Source organism: Zea mays, chromosome 1, assembly GCF_902167145.1.
Source record: "Zea mays cultivar B73 chromosome 1, Zm-B73-REFERENCE-NAM-5.0, whole genome shotgun sequence".
NCBI lineage: Eukaryota > Viridiplantae > Streptophyta > Magnoliopsida > Poales > Poaceae > Zea > Zea mays.
In genome coordinates this window covers 261285804-261301835 of record NC_050096.1, presented here as the reverse complement: position 1 = coordinate 261301835, position 16032 = coordinate 261285804, and the positions used below count along the sequence as shown (strand labels likewise).

Genomic DNA, 16032 nt, shown 5'->3' with positions numbered 1-16032 from the left:
CGGCACGGCCCGGCCCGTTTAATAGCCGTGCCGTGCCGGCACGGCACTAGTGCCTAAGGCCAGGCCCAAGCACGGCACTAAGCCTGCTTAGCCGTGCCGTGTCGGCCCGTTTAGCCCGTTTAGCCCATATAGCCCGTTTAGCACTATACCACAGAATTTTAGTCAGATATTCACAAACACAGTTAAAACATACTAAAATAGCTAATATTGAACTGTTTAGTGCAATGGCTGACTCATTAAAAACCTATTTAGGTAAAAACTCACCCTTGTGAGAAAACCCTAGATAAGAAAAAAGAGTACAACACACAGCTAACTAGTCGTGCTTGGATCTAATCATGCATAATCGTGCCTAACCGTGCCTAGGGGCTAATCGTGCCGTGCCCGTGCTGGCCCAGCGTGACTGATGCTCGGCCCAGGCACGGCACTACCTATCGTGCCGTGCCCAGGCACTACGGGCCGTGCCGTGCTTCGAGCCGGCCCGTTTAGCCCGGCCCGGCTGGCCATCTATGGCCCAGCACCGCGTCCTGTCCAGCAATGCCGCTCGCAGTAGCGCCCCAACAACACTGCTCCAGCCCAGCGCCCAGCAACTCCGCGTCCTGCTTAGTGCCCCAGCAACGCCGCTCGCATATTTCAAAGCACGAAGGATTGCAAAAAATAGATTACGATTTGTAAGCTTTCTTCCCATTTTATCATATCAAACAATTACTTTACTCTTTAGTATTATGGTATATTTAAAATTTTAAATTATAACAAGTTATTAAATTAATTATGACTATATTGTGTGTGTTTAATTATAGACTATACATATATAATTAGCTATATATACACTAATAGACAGGCTTTAGTCTTAAAAATATTTTATCTTAAAATTTTTTTGAATACCCACACGTCAAATCCTAGGCCCACGCTGGTTACCGTCCAAACGTACATTGTACTCCTACGACCACTTGACCTGTTGATGGCACATTCGATCGATCGTCGAGCATAACAGACACCGTAAGGAAAATGGACTACGGTCCATTTGGCTCAAAAGGTTTTGGTGCTTGATGATAAACATAACATGTGGACTAATGTGTTTGCTAGTATTTATGTTTATAGTTCATAGGATGCGAAGAGGCGAAGAGGATTGAATTAAGGCACTAAGGATGGAACACCTCAAAAGAAGACGTACAAAAAAAAGAGCTTAGAAGTTCAAGACTCAAGAACAAAAGAAGCTCAAAGAAACAGCGAAGAAATCAGTCTACGCAGAGAGGCCCAGAACAGGCGCTCTCGGGCTATAGCACAAGACTGTCCGGTGTGCACCGGACCGTTTGGGTAACGGTCGGATCCAACGGTCAACTGCTACAGACCACAACAGTCGGCTGACGTAGCACGACACCAAACACTAAACAGTGCTTGTCCGGTGTGCACCGGACTTTCCGGTGCGTCCGTCGACAGAAAGCGGTGGCTTCTGTCCAACATCTATAATTGTGTGGGGAGGCTATAAATACCCCCAACCGGCCATTTCAAGGTGTGGGAGCCCAAGCAACATACCAAGGCATAGTATAGACATTTTCAAGTGCTCATACACCCAAGTGCTTAATAGAATCATTCGGTGATTAGTGTAGGTGCTTTGCGAAGTGCTTAGGTTAGTTAGACCGCTTTAGCGCTTGCTCTAGTTGAACCCTAATTAGTTGAGTGAGTTTAGAAAAACCACACAACCCCTCGGCTCTTGTGTGAGCCGCTGTAATTGTACCGAGTGGGGCGAGAGTCTTGCGAGACCGTGACAACCGTGTTTGTGTCACGTCCACCACCGTGTACTAGAGGGAACGAGGCCCACGGCGTTTCGGCCGAAAGCTCAATAGTGGAGACGGCGGGGAGCGTCCGAGAGGAGCCGGAAGCGGAGCACCACTTGCGTGTGGAGAAGGCCCGCAGCTCTCTACGGAGTTACTCGACCATGGTGCTTGGCCCTCGTGTGGGCTACCCTTTGCGTAGGGGCACCAACGAGGATTAGTCGAAACCTTGCGTGGTTCTGGATACCTCGGCAAAAATACCAGCGTCATCCACGAGAGTTTGGATCTCTACCTTGCTCTTTAGCTTCCGCATTTGTACTAAGCATTTAAGTTTCAATCTTGTCTTTATAATTAGATTGTTTAAGATTGAAACTTAGACTTTGCGGTAGAGATAGCAACACTTAGACAAAACCTTGTTTGCACTTTCTAGTTTGATTATTTGCATAGGTTTTCTCTAGGGTTTTATTTGTAGTCTAGTTTAGAGAAAGTTTTAGAAGACCTAATTCACCCCCCCTCTTAGGCGTCATCGTTTCCTTCATACACGCAGTCGTTCAGCAGGCTGGCTAAAAGACCATACTCTACTACACTACACCCACACCAAATAAGAAATTGAAGTCTTCTAAAGAAGGAAAACATATCTTTCTTCGCTAAGTGTAGGGCATGTTTGGTTTACCTTTTTCCTGATGAGCTTTTCTAAGAATCTGAATTCCTGTAGAATATAGCTGTGAAAAGATTCTGAATATCATATATGAGGCTTACCTATGGAGGAAGATGAAAGAGTGTGGGAGATAGATATCCCGGGTCCTTATGAGCACCGAAACGCACTTTTGACTCGCCCCGAGGCCAGCTCTAGGCGACAGACACTGCTCCGACTCGCTTGAGGCCAACCTCATATGGGAGATGCAGTTCTGACTCGCCTGAGACCAACCTCGGACGGGAGATGCAGTTCTGGCTCACCCGAGACTAGCTCTGGACGGGACAAGCTGTTCCAGCTCACCCGAGGCCAACCTCGGACGGGAGACGATGTTCTGCCTCGCCCGAGGCCAGCTCTGGGCGGGAGAAGCAGTCATGACTCGCCCGAGGCCAACCTCGGGCGGGAGACTCGCCCGGGCGAGAGCGCAGAAATGCTCCATGGGTCACTTGATGGGCCTCCCGATGACTTGCCTAGAAAGGTGCGCCCTCGGGCCGCAACCAGGATGGATGAGCTCGACCCAGGGAGACAAAGATCGGACGATTGAGTTACGCGTAGAAGGAGCACCGATGTCTCACGCAGGGAGGTTGCGCATACCCGAAGTGTTAGATACTCAGAGATAACTCGGGTGAAGCTCAACCAAACTCTGGATAAGCAGGAATGCATGACGCGTTAAAAGGATAGACTCAGACAGAGTTAGATAGTCATCACGACTTGTAAAGGGATAACCCTCTTGTCATCTATATAAGGCCGAGGGGGTACGCCTACGATTATCTCGTCACATCCCACTACCACCTCATAGCTCATTAATCCTCTCATAGCAACTACGCAACCACTAGATCGACAGGAGAACTCACCCTCCACCACTCACAACTCATCTGTAACCCGTGTACACCAATGATACTCAAACACTCAGCCTCGACAGGACGTAGGGTGTTACGCATTCTAGCAGCGTGAACCTATATAAACCCTTGTGTGATCCGACGTGCATCCGCATGAACCATCGAGTCGCAATCAACGACGTCGTCCTACTCAAAAGCATCACGTGAGGAACCCTGTGGCGACTGGTCATAAACACCGACAAAGAGTTCATAAGGTTTAGGATATAGGAAACAATGTACACATCAGTGAATTCTGTGTTCACGTTGATTGAATGATTTCCACTAAAGTGATTCTCACAACTAAGAAGCAAGGCGTTTGGATGTCATAAGGCAATTCTGACAGCCATAACCTGATTTTAAGCTAAAACAAATACGTCGTAACAAGAACTTGTAAGACAATACTTACTTCGTAATTATAGGCAGTAGCGGAAGAGCCAATATGGCTTAGTGTGGCATGACATACCTTAATCTTTAAAATGCTTATATAATCTATTATAACCATAAAAAATGTGGTGCGGTGGCTGGTTTTTCTTTTTCCAGACATACCTTTTTTTTCTTTGCCTTGTGCAACTGATTATAGGTATGTTAGACCATCTCCATCAAATTATACATACTCATATTTAAACTACATTCTACAAATATTATAATTTACAGTGTAAAATAGTGCAAAATGTATTTTTTGACCATATAAGTGAACTATTGTACATTGTATTTATATGGTCACTAAAAACACCGTTTTGCATTGTTTTATATTGTAGATTGCACTATTTATAGAGTATAGTTTGAATATGAGTATGAATATAGGTAAACTGTTGGAGAGGTCTTATGCTATAGGTAAACTTTTGGTGTGCAGACGGCCTACACTTAGACCAACTCCAGCAGTCTACCTCTCCGTATCCCTAAAACGCGCGGCCAACACATTCTCTCTCCTCTCCGTATCCGTCTCCGTTTCCAGCAACACTCCTCATCCCACTCCGCATGCAGTCTATGACACCTGGGGCCCGCCAGCAGGCGCGCGCGCACGCAGAGAGCTGCGGAGAGGAGAGAGAAAGTGTGGAAATGGGGAGCGCAGGGACACGGCGTCCATTTTGCGGAGAGGGATGCGGAGCCTGCTGGAGCGCGCAATAGTGCCTCAAACCGTGCAAAATGCGGATGCGGAGTGGGATACGGAGTCTTGCTGGAGTTGGTCTTATTCGTGACGATGAGTCGATGAGACTAATATGTAAATAGCACCTCAAACCTTAGATACTAGCTGTGAAGACAGTGCTACCTGTCACTCTGTCAGTCAGACACCTCGCCCGCTTCATTTCGTTCCTCCGCGTGGTCAGAAAAAACTCAGCAAGCATTGGAGAGCAAGAGTAGGAATTAACTCAAAGGGGAGGAAGGGGAAGACGGCAATTATGCACAACGGCGTCGACGCTCGGCCGGGGCCCCTCCTCCACCTCCCCGGCGCATCACCAGCTCCCTGCTCCGGCCGCCGGGTCCCATGGCCGCGGTCGGGGTTAGGGGCCGCGCTGCGGCAGCCAAATAGCCCCCACGGCCGCCTCCGCTTCGGGCCCCTCCCGGCCGGCGAACTCTGCAAGCGGACCCACCGTGTCCGTATCTCTCACCCTTCGTATAGCCTTTTTTTTATTATTATGATCATCTACAATCTTTTTGTTTCATCTTCATAGGTTTTTGTCGGGCCCAGAGCCTCAGAATGACATATTGACATGTAGCTTGTTCGGTTATTACTATGTCACATGTATTGGATGTGATTAGAAAAAAGAATTGTAGAAATTTTGACTTATTATGGATTATAAACCCAACTAATCCCCTTCAAACCACACGGATTGAGATGAAAACAAACAGACCCTTATATGTGCCAATAATTATTTGATGAAATTTCTTAGTGCCACGGATTCTCATTAGAGATTATTTCTTTGAATTTTCTTACCGCCCCAAAAAACAAATAACTTACTATAGCAGAACTTACGGGTTCTTGTGTGGCAGGAGAAGCTACGTGTCGCTGTGCTTGTATCGAAGTCCACACTGCAGAGCGACCATGGTAAATTGCGCAATGGTTTCGAAGATGCCACATTTTATGACCTCAATCTGATCCTCAATGCTGCTGTTATCTAAGCATGTTGCCTGAAACACATCTACTCAGGTGCCTCACTTCAGAGTGAGCGTGTTGTTCCTCAAGGTGTCAAAGCTGCTGCTGGGTTTCAGATCTCTGCCGACGACCTAGCATCACTTGTTGAAAATCGTGACACCGGGAAGTTGACTCTGCTCGGCCAGCTGGATGGAATCGCAGACAAGTTGGCGACGTCGTTGGCTGATGGGATCACCACGGATGAGCTCAGCCTGAATCAAAGGCAGGGCATGTATGGAGTGAACAAGTTCACGGAGAGTGAGGCCCGCAGCTTATGGGAGTTCGTGTGGGAGGCACTGCAAGACACTACTCTTGTAATTCTTATAGCATGTGCCCTTGTATCTTTCGTTGTTGGCATCGCCACGGAAGGGTGGCCGAGTGGTGCCCATGATGGCATTGGAATCTTTACAAGTATCCTCCTGGTTGTCTCTGTTACTGCGACGAGCAATTATCAGCAGTCTTTGCAATTCAGGGATCTGGACAGAGAGAAGAGGAAAATTTCTGTTCAGGTTACTAGAGATGGATTCAGACAAAGGATACTGATAGATGATCTTCTTCCTGGTGATGTTGTCCACCTAGGTGTTGGAGATCAGGTTCCTGCAGATGGCCTCTTTGTTTCTGGGTATTCTGTATTGGTCAACGAGTCCAGCCTAACTGGTGAGAGTGAACCTGTTGTCATAAGTGAAGATAACCCTTTCCTTTTGTCAGGGACTAAAGTCCTAGATGGGTCATGCATAATGCTGGTTACAGCAGTAGGGATGCGAACACAGTGGGGTAAACTAATGGCTGCCATCACTGAAAGTGGGGATGATGAAACTCCGCTGCAGGGTAAATTAAACGGTGTTGCAAATACTATTGGAAATATCGGTCTGTTTTTTGCCCTTTTAACTTTTGTTATCCTCTCGCAAGGGTTAGTGGGCCAGAAATACTCTGATGGGCTTCTTTTAAGCTGGACTGGAGAAGATGTACTGGAGATACTGGAACATTTTGCCATTGCAGTCACAATTGTTGTTGTTGCTGTTCCTGAGGGATTGCCTTTAGCAGTGACATTGAGCCTTGCATTTGCAATGAAGAAGATGATGAGTGAGAAGGCACTGGTGCGACAGTTATCTGCCTGTGAAACTATGGGCTCAGCCACTGTTATATGTAGTGATAAGACAGGAACACTTACAACTAATCGCATGTCTGTCACGAAGGCCTGCATATGTGGAAACACCATGGAAGTGAACAATTCATCAGTGCTTTCAAGTTTTTCTTCCAAAGTCCCAGAATTTGCTTTGCAAATTCTTATGGAATCCATTTTTAACAACACTGCTGGTGAAGTGGTGATTAACCAAGATGGGAAGTGTCAGATACTAGGGACCCCAACTGAGGCTGCTTTGTTGGACTTTGCATTGACAATAGGTGGAGACTTCAAAGAAAAACGGCAGGAAACTAAGATTGTTAAAGTCGAGCCTTTTAATTCAACAAAAAAAAGGATGGGCATCATTCTCGAGCTTCCTGGTGGAGGATACCGTGCACATTGTAAAGGTGCTTCAGAAGTAGTCTTAGCTGCCTGTGATAATTTCATAGATGCCAGAGGTACTATTGTTGCACTCGATAAAACAGCTACAAAGAAACTCAGTGATGTCATTGAAACCTTTTCTAAAGAAGCACTCAGGACACTCTGCCTTGCTTATCGGGAAATGGATGATAGTTTTTCTGTTGACGAGCAAATACCGCTACAAGGATACACATGCATTGGCATTGTTGGGATCAAAGATCCTGTTCGTCCAGGTGTCAGGCAGTCCGTGGCAACTTGTCGGTCTGCTGGCATTGCGGTTCGAATGGTTACAGGAGACAACATAAATACAGCTAAGGCAATTGCTCGTGAATGTGGTATACTTACTGAGGATGGTATTGCCATTGAAGGCGCTGAGTTCAGAGAGAAAAATCCTGAAGAACTCCTCGAGTTGATTCCAAAGATGCAGGTTTGCCATGTATCTAATAATTTACCTTTAGCTTGCAAATTTTTATCCATCTAGGAAATTCTCATGTGCCAGTTTACCTGTGTGTTGAAGGTCCTGGCCCGATCATCACCACTTGATAAGCATGCACTTGTGAAATACTTGCGTACCACGTTTAATGAGGTCGTTGCTGTGACTGGGGATGGTACAAATGATGCACCGGCACTACGTGAGGCAGATATTGGACTTGCCATGGGAATTGCAGGGACTGAGGTAATAATATTACTAAGTAAGGAGTATAGTATCCTTGAAATATCTGGAGTCTATAAATCCTTCATCTTTTAGATGTAAACTTGCAAGATTTTGCCAGCTAAGTGGACCTGAACCTTGACTTCATACTCTACTTTTCCTTCTTGAAATAGCATCTATGTACCCCACGACGGGTTTATCAGTAATATGTACTCTGCACATGTGCTCATTGGTGATGGCTGCATCTCAATAAGAATTTCCTATAGGAAAACTATTCATGGGTAGAAGTATATCTTCAAATTCTGTTATCAATGCCCTCTACTGAAATCCATAGATGCTACCACACATCTGATGTGTGTTTTATCAACATCTGATTTAGTGCAATGTTGATGCAAGTAAACAGTGGCATGTATGGCGTGTCATGTACCAGCGTTTAACTAGTTCTCCAGTCACAAAACACATTGTATAGGACAAAATTTTATGAAACCTTAAAAATTACAAACATCAGTAACTTTCAATTGTGACAGAAGGTATAATGCAATTCCTAACAAAGTAACAATTCAATATATATACACACACACCCCAACGAGAATCATGAAAGAATAACATGAAAAGTTGTTGGAGGGCAATTCACTGTTGGTTTAAGGCTGTATTGCTTCAACATGCTTGAAGGTGCTTTATCCTCTACTGGTTGTGGTTGCCATTTTTTGGGTGGGTAGCGGTAACCTCTTATGTATCCTCCATGACCTGTGTTGATCAACATTTTAGGTCTACAGTCTAGGTTCCAGAGCACAAACATTTACTCCGGGACTCTGTAAATTGCTATATGCAGGTTGCTAAGGAGAGCGCTGATGTTGTTATTCTTGATGACAATTTCTCCACCATTGTAACAGTTGCGAAATGGGGACGCTCTGTTTATGTCAACATCCAAAAGTTTGTGCAGTTCCAGCTGACTGTTAATGTTGTCGCACTTCTGGTTAACTTCTCTTCAGCGTGCTTTACAGGTATATTTTCCTCTAATCACAAATACAAGTCTATCTAGTCTTGTCCTAAGTCAAACTTTTTAAACTTTGATTATTGATTGATGTTAACGTTTTATACAGATTGATAGTATAAGATTGACATTGCTTAGATTCACTGAAAAAAATTACTTCTACAAAGATAACTTTTTCCATTTAAGATAATATTTTTATAGATATTGTCGGTCAAAGTGTCATATGGAAGGCCCTGTCAATCAATGTCTCAATGTGGTTGGAGGAAGTATTTATTCAAAAGTTACCATCTCTCCATCTCATGATGTATGTGTTCTCGTGCCAGGAGATGCTCCACTGACCGCTGTTCAACTTCTTTGGGTTAACATGATCATGGATACCCTAGGAGCGCTTGCTCTTGCAACTGAACCACCTGATGACAACTTAATGAAGAAATCACCAGTCGGAAGGACAGGGAGGTTCATCACGAACGTGATGTGGAGGAATATTGTGGGGCAGTCAATATTCCAGTTTGTGGTCATTTGGTATCTACAAACACAAGGGGAATACTTGTTTGGGCTTGAAAGCTCTGAAGCTAATACTGTTCTAAATACAATCATATTCAACACTTTCGTATTCTGCCAGGTAAATCAACCATCACTAAATCCTCACCTTTGTTAATTTTCTACCTAGTCTATTCAGAGTACCTGAGATAAGAGAAACTCGGCAGAAATGAGGAGGCCATTCGTTGGTTTAGCATTATAGAGTACAGAACAAGAAACAGAACAGATAGAGCTGGAAAGAGAGGATAATGGTGTGGTTTTTTTTATTTCTGAAATGGCTCTCCGGTGCTGAATCTTTGCATGCCATGTAGGTTTTCAATGAGATAAGCTCGAGAGACATGGAGGAGATCAATGTTTTGAAGGGTTTGCCACAGAACTCCATTTTCATGAGCATCCTCGGTGGCACCATCATTTTCCAGTTCATCCTGGTCCAGTTCCTAGGAGATTTTGCCAACACCACGCCTCTCACCCATCTCCAATGGCTCGTCAGCATTCTCTTTGGCCTCCTCGGGATGCCCATTGCTGCTGCCATCAAACTGATTCCTGTGGAACCTCGCGAAGATGATGGCCGGATACCATAATCATGTACATTAAGAGCAATAGATCAGCTTCACCAGCTGCTAACTACTGTAACCTTACCTAATCCACAAGAATAGGAGCAGAGCACCAATTTGTGAAGAAACGGTTTGTTTGACTGGGACATTAATATACCCGTATTACTAAACTGTATATTGAGTCGTCCATTTAGTTTTATTTTTTCCTTACAAATAGTACCTTGTGGCTTGTATACACCAGCGTCCATTTGCTATTATGAAATGGGATGTGGTGGATTACAATAACGTGGGATTGTTACACAGTTTGTACCTGTGTCAGTTGTAAGTAGACTGCAAATTTGAATGCAACACAGTTATAACTCTAGCTTGATTGTTGATTCAAACAGTTCATTTCTGGTCTCTACTTGTCAGTGGAAATGATCTTCTATCCAATCACACATGGTCACTGCAGTGCCTTTGTTGAACAATGACACAACGTGATACTAATCAGCCCTACTATCAGCGCTTTTGCTTTCTCCAGACACCGGTGGAAACTTATCGGTTTGTTGCTTACAACTGGTATGTACATCAATCAGACATCGGTGAGAACTGATCTTATCAGCGCTTTTGCTTTCTCCAGTTGCTGCCTCGAATCGTCATCATGGACAAGCTCATCGCGGACATACCTATCAATCTCGAGGAAATTCTCACGAAGAAAGTCACGGGTAAGCTGCAGCTTTTCCAATGCTAGGGAGTTGTTCCCAAGCAACTTGTCACAAATGAAACGAGTCATGCCCAGGACAATGTCATAGTCTGATCTTCGCAGCGTCAACTGGAAAGTGGACAGAAGGACTCCACTCGCGCAATCGAGGATTCTGGGGCTTCCTTTCTTCAAGAGGATCGCCATCATTTCTGCTAGCTTTCTGGATAACAGTGAGTCCTCGCCCTCCGCAGTCAGATTGCTTTGCTCGTCCTGGCCAGGCTCTTTGGAATCAACAAGCTCATTCTTTGCCACGGCAGTGACCCACAGTGGTAAGACAGAGTCAGCAAAGTGGAATACGTTGGGTGCCATTTCATTATGTGATCCAATTAGCCACCGGCATACAAGACCCAACAAGAGCACAGGCAGCCATTGCTTCAGAGCAGAAACTATGCTGGGTGCAAATCTTGAGCCAGCAAAGGACTCGACAGCGGGCACAATATCAAGAAGATCATTTGCAAGGAAGAAGGCCTCCTCTGGAGGGCATGACTCCTCAGGGGAGCTTGATAAAACCAATTGAAGTAGCTTCGAAGCGTATGTAAAGGAGCTCCGTACAAGCAACAAAGCGTCCTTCAGATCACCCCCCTTGAAACATGAACTCTGTTCCTGATGCTTTTTTATGGATGATACTGCATATTTTATGTAGGATGATGCAAATTTGAGGCACCTTATTTTGTCATCATTGAGTGGCTTCATATTTGTGTCAATGATAAACTTCAGAATTGAAGCACCCAGCATAATCACATTAAATGTGCCTTTCGCTGCATTTGCATTAAGTACATCACCCACTTAGTTGGCAGTATCAATAACATTATACACAGGTATTTGTAATAAAGGATAGGTTAATCACATTTTTGCATGTTTTCAGAAGATAAATAGATAATACAAACATTTTAGTTTTTATTATAAGAGTAAGTTTAATAGATTTTTCACAAAAAAAATGTAAAATGTGGTGTGGCTGTACCTTCAGATGCTCCTTTCTGCTGGTCTTTTGATCGTAAAGCTTTTCCATTCTTGTTCAATTTCGATGGTGGATTGCTAACAGTTCCATTTAGAAGTTTGTCGAAACAATTGAGCAGATGATCCAGTGACTGATTTGCCGTTGACGACTGAAACAATGAAATATAATATAGTAAAAATATCCAAATAATGCAACCTTTTTAACGGGACTTTTTTTTTTGCCATCCTTACAGATGGCACCAAATCACCTGTCACTGACCAGTGAGGCCAGCTGAGTCATTGACAGGGCATTTGGTCTGCCATTCTCTCTGTAAGGATGACAAAAAAATAGATTGTCCTTTTAACAATTTAATGGCAAAGGGAAATATGATTGATCAGAAAGCTATCAACCCAAGTGCAGTTAGCAAATTTTATACCAGTTCACAATGATATTCCAACTGATGATTACTGGTTATAAAAATTTACTAGAAACCGTAAGATCCAAGTGCGGTTGAAAATTTGGAACTCACCTCAAAGCAGCTTCCAGTTTGATTGACATCTGGAAGGTCATTACATGTAGCCAAACTCAAATAGGCCAATACAGGTGCAAGGTCTAAAGAGTCCAAATATAGGCACTGCTCGATGTACACTTGAGAAATGATCTTCAGGGAGGAAAACACAATCTCTGAATAAGAGGATTGAAGAAAAGCATCTCTCAAGTCTTTAGTTTTTACTATTTCATTGACCTGCCATGCTGCCCCCGCTGCAACAGCAAGCTCTTCATTACTGATTTTTGATTTGGATGACCCCTTTCCAACAACATTGTCACGTACAGGTATTTTCTTAAGTGACTTGCCTTTCTTCCTCCTTGAAGATGCAACGGGACATGGAGGAGGTTCAACTCCATAAATCTCAGCAAAATCAGAGGCTTTAGATTGCAGAGTATTGGTCAATGCTTCAAACAGTTCATCAGACCAGCCACCCAAAACTATCAACTTATGTGCTTCCAGCACCGTTTCCTGATATTCTTCTTGCTTTGAAATCCTAGCTGCATTCACAACTATATCCATGCATTCCTCATGAAGCACAGATAGTTCATCAGGTAAAACAACTGGAACTATGCCAAGAAGGGCAGCCCGGGCACGCTCAGAAACAGCAACTTGAAGGACCAACCTTAGCTTCCCATTTGCCAAAAATTCTCGCAAAGCAGCCAAACTAGAGCGCTCATTGGATAAGCTTTTAATAAGATTGACTGAAGCAATAATTAGGCCATCAATTTGATCTGAGTTAAGTCCTGTTTGTGATAATGCGAGAGTAATTGAATATTTGACTAGCTCAACAATGGACCTTGGGGATGACCCTTCAGACAGAGCAAATTCACAAAATCTTGCTCCAGCTGTTGGTGACCTCTTGATTAGAGCAATGCAGCGAGCACATGCTTCTTTTGGGCTCAACTTTGATGGAAAATAAGAAGGAATGAGGAGCTTTGTAATTTTTTGAGCAATGCGGGGATGATCATTAGCAAGTGAAGACAATAAAGTACCCAGACCAACAACCTGCAACAACGAAGGAATATAAACAGCCTACTTGAAGATATAAAAAGAGCACTTTAATATGTTTGAAGGGAACAAATTATAAATGTTAAGGTTATTTAAGTTCATAGCATAGTTTGTAAAAGGTACCATACCTTATTGTATTGGAATGATCGAAGATCTCGAATAGCTAAAAGAAGATCAACAGCAGCAGCCCTGATAGACAGAGCAGTATCTGAGATCATATCGCTTAATCTTGGAAGTAAAACTTTCAGTATTTCGTGACTTTGTGGATTGCCAAGCAAGTATATGAGACCATTAAGTGTTGATAGCCGAACCTCATTGCAAGAATCCTTGGACATGTCATCAACAATTTTACTCAGAAATTTTGAAATAGTGGGGGCAGGGACAATTTCCCAGTATTGGTTAAGAATACGAGAGATTCCTTCAACTGCAACTGTTCTTATTTCTGGGTATTCATCCATGAGGAGCCTGTCTATCAAGAAGAACTGCTTCTCTAGGAGAGGATCATTAACATCCTTAGTCACATCTGGATCTTCGAGGGGAAACAAATCTAACAGAAGATGCAAAGCATTATGGCGAACATTGGAGTTTGCAACCTGACGAACAGTAGCCAGTTCAGATAAGGCAAAGGAAATCTGGCTAAATGTAAATAGTCATATATTATCATTACTATAATATAAGATATGCTCAATGATACTCTGTAAAGCAGAAAACTAAACAAATTACTAGTCCAGTTTTTGACAATCAAGTTGAATTCAACTTAAGCTTATTGGGTTTTCCATGCCATTGACATTTCATGATTTATTGGGACGTGAGAGGAACATAATACACCCACATAGTACCAACGATTTCTTCATTTCTTGATAAACTTAATCTAGTAAAGAATGAGTTCTCCGATCCTTAATGCGTGAAGTCAAAAGAACCTGACGAGATGTGAAAAAAACGAACGGAGCATGTTATTGGGCATCTTAAAATGGCACCACCTAGCTTTCCTAGGAACACGATTAAGCACTAGATGCCACCCTGCTGTCAGCCTAGCACATAATGCCTTTAGGAACTCTGATGTGGTCAACCATATATGGAAGCTAAGCATTGACGATATTCAGTAAACTATGGGATGTATTATGTCAGAGATCACTTGAGTATTCTTCAAATCAAGCTAGTATGTGAAAGCATTATATCAAATCTCCACATCCTATTAATCTTCTGCCTAAATTCAATTGAAGGGGTAAATAACATATAACAGCAAGCAATTACATTCAGTGTTTCTATTATCTGCTAATTTCATCTCAATCCCGCTGGAATTATTAGTAGTCACACACACACTGCCAACCACCACGAGAAAGACAAGACAAGGCATATATACCTGCAACGAACGGAACAACACAGGTTCGGCAAGCTGGAACACCAACTTTTCAACCCCAGCAACCGCCCTCTGCTCCACGAAAGGCGACAGGATCTTCCTGGCCGCCTTGGCCACCTCCTTGCTCCCTGCGTGTACGGCGCCCTCCACCATCCCCTGCAGGAACGCCTCCCCGACCTCCCCCTTGACCCAACCCCCGTCCTTCCATGCCCTGAAGACGACCTCCCCGTAGGCTACAACCGCGGCGCGCTTGGCCCCGGTCATCCCCACCTGCGCCCTGATGAGCTCCAGCCCATCCCTGGCGATCCCCTCGCTGACCCCGAGCACGAGTGCGAGGAACTTCCTCCCTTCCTCGGCCTTGAGGAAGAGCGGCGAGACGAAGCAGCGAAGCAGGAGCATCTTGAAATCAGAAATGCTCTGGTCGTCGTCGTAGTCGAGCAGCGGCAGCGCGTCGCGGAGCGCGAAGAGGCGGCGGAGGATCGGCCTGGCGCTGGTGCCGGAGGTGAGCGCCAGGGCCACGAGGTAGGGCAGCGTCTGCGCAACTAGGGCTTCGCGTCCAGGCGCGTCGGCGCGCCAGGCGAGCTCGAAGCACGCGGCGGCAAGGGCTGCGAGCGGTGGGTCGGCGGTGGCGAGGAGCGCGAGGCGACCGTGGAGCAGCGCGAGCGGGCAGACGAGGTCTTCCCATCTAGGCGGGTGGGTGGGGTGTGTGACGAGCAGGTGGAGGAGGACGGCGGCGGGGCGTGGAGGAGGGGGTGGGGGCGGGGGTGCGTCGGAAGTGGAGCCGGCGTCGGGGTCGGAGGGGGTAGCGAGGGCTAGGGTGAGCGCTTGCGGGAGAGAGATGAGGAGCGGGTGGGAGACGGGGAGCGAGTGCACGAGTTGCTTGAGTTGGGGCGGGGCTTTGAGTGCGGCGGTGGCGGCGGCCGGGATGAGCGTGGCGGCAAGCGCGAGGAGGTCGGCGGAGGAGGAGGGGACGGAGTCGTCCCCGGCGCCAGCGGGAGTCCCGCCACGGCGGGGGCGGCGGCGCGCGGGCGGCATTGGGCGGGGACGTCGGGGATTTGGGGGCGGGGTTTCGAAATGGTGCGCGGGATCGACGGGGAATTTTTCAAGGGGCGATAGTGTGAGAGTGAGACATGATAGAGAAAGCCACAGAGAACTAGAGGAAGAGCACCGGTGGTGGTAGAGATGGCAATGGGTACCCGAAACCCGAATACCCGACGGGTTTTACCCGATATGAAGGCGGGTACGGGATGATTTCTCTACCCGCGGGTATGTTAATGGGTAAAAACCTCTACCCGTTGGGTAGATGGGTACGGGTATGGGTTGGTACTACCCATACCCGTCTACCCGTGGGTAAAATATACCCGCATCAATAGCACTATAAACATCTAATAGAGTCTAACTTAGCTAGAATAAAACTCTTCTCTAATTATCATTTGTCTAGATACTAAGTTATGTAATCATATAATTTGTTATATGTGAAATTGAAGTTGTTTTTATATGTTTCTTTAATATTTTGAGTGATTGGTATATTGGAATTTAATTCTTTCCTAGCGGGTACGGTTTACCCGACGGGTAAAAATACCCGCGCGGGTATGGGTATGGGTAAGATTTTATACCCGCGAGTATATATGGGTAACCCGACGGGTATAATTTTTTTTGATGGGTACGGGTATG

General features: G+C 45.2%; 2 protein-coding genes across 2 annotated transcripts; one reads left to right on the top strand and one right to left on the bottom strand.

The window, feature by feature from the left end:
* Window positions 1-4645: 4645 nt before the first annotated feature.
* On the top strand, window positions 4646-9935 carry LOC100381420 (uncharacterized). Its single transcript, NM_001366751.1, has 7 exons — window positions 4646-4939; window positions 5337-5391; window positions 5494-7448; window positions 7539-7697; window positions 8506-8677; window positions 8991-9289; window positions 9519-9935. Exons 1-7 carry the CDS (start codon window positions 4745-4747, stop codon window positions 9786-9788), a joined length of 3105 nt encoding a protein of 1034 aa, NP_001353680.1. The 5' UTR covers window positions 4646-4744; the 3' UTR covers window positions 9789-9935.
* LOC100279225 (uncharacterized) lies at window positions 9926-15458 on the bottom strand. The gene is given in 5 exon segments (NM_001152249.1): window positions 9926-11261; window positions 11465-11609; window positions 11970-12995; window positions 13127-13591; window positions 14362-15458. Coding segments are annotated over 5 exon segments (3597 nt in total). The 5' UTR covers window positions 15394-15458; the 3' UTR covers window positions 9926-10332.
* Between the last annotated feature and the right edge of the window lie 574 nt (window positions 15459-16032).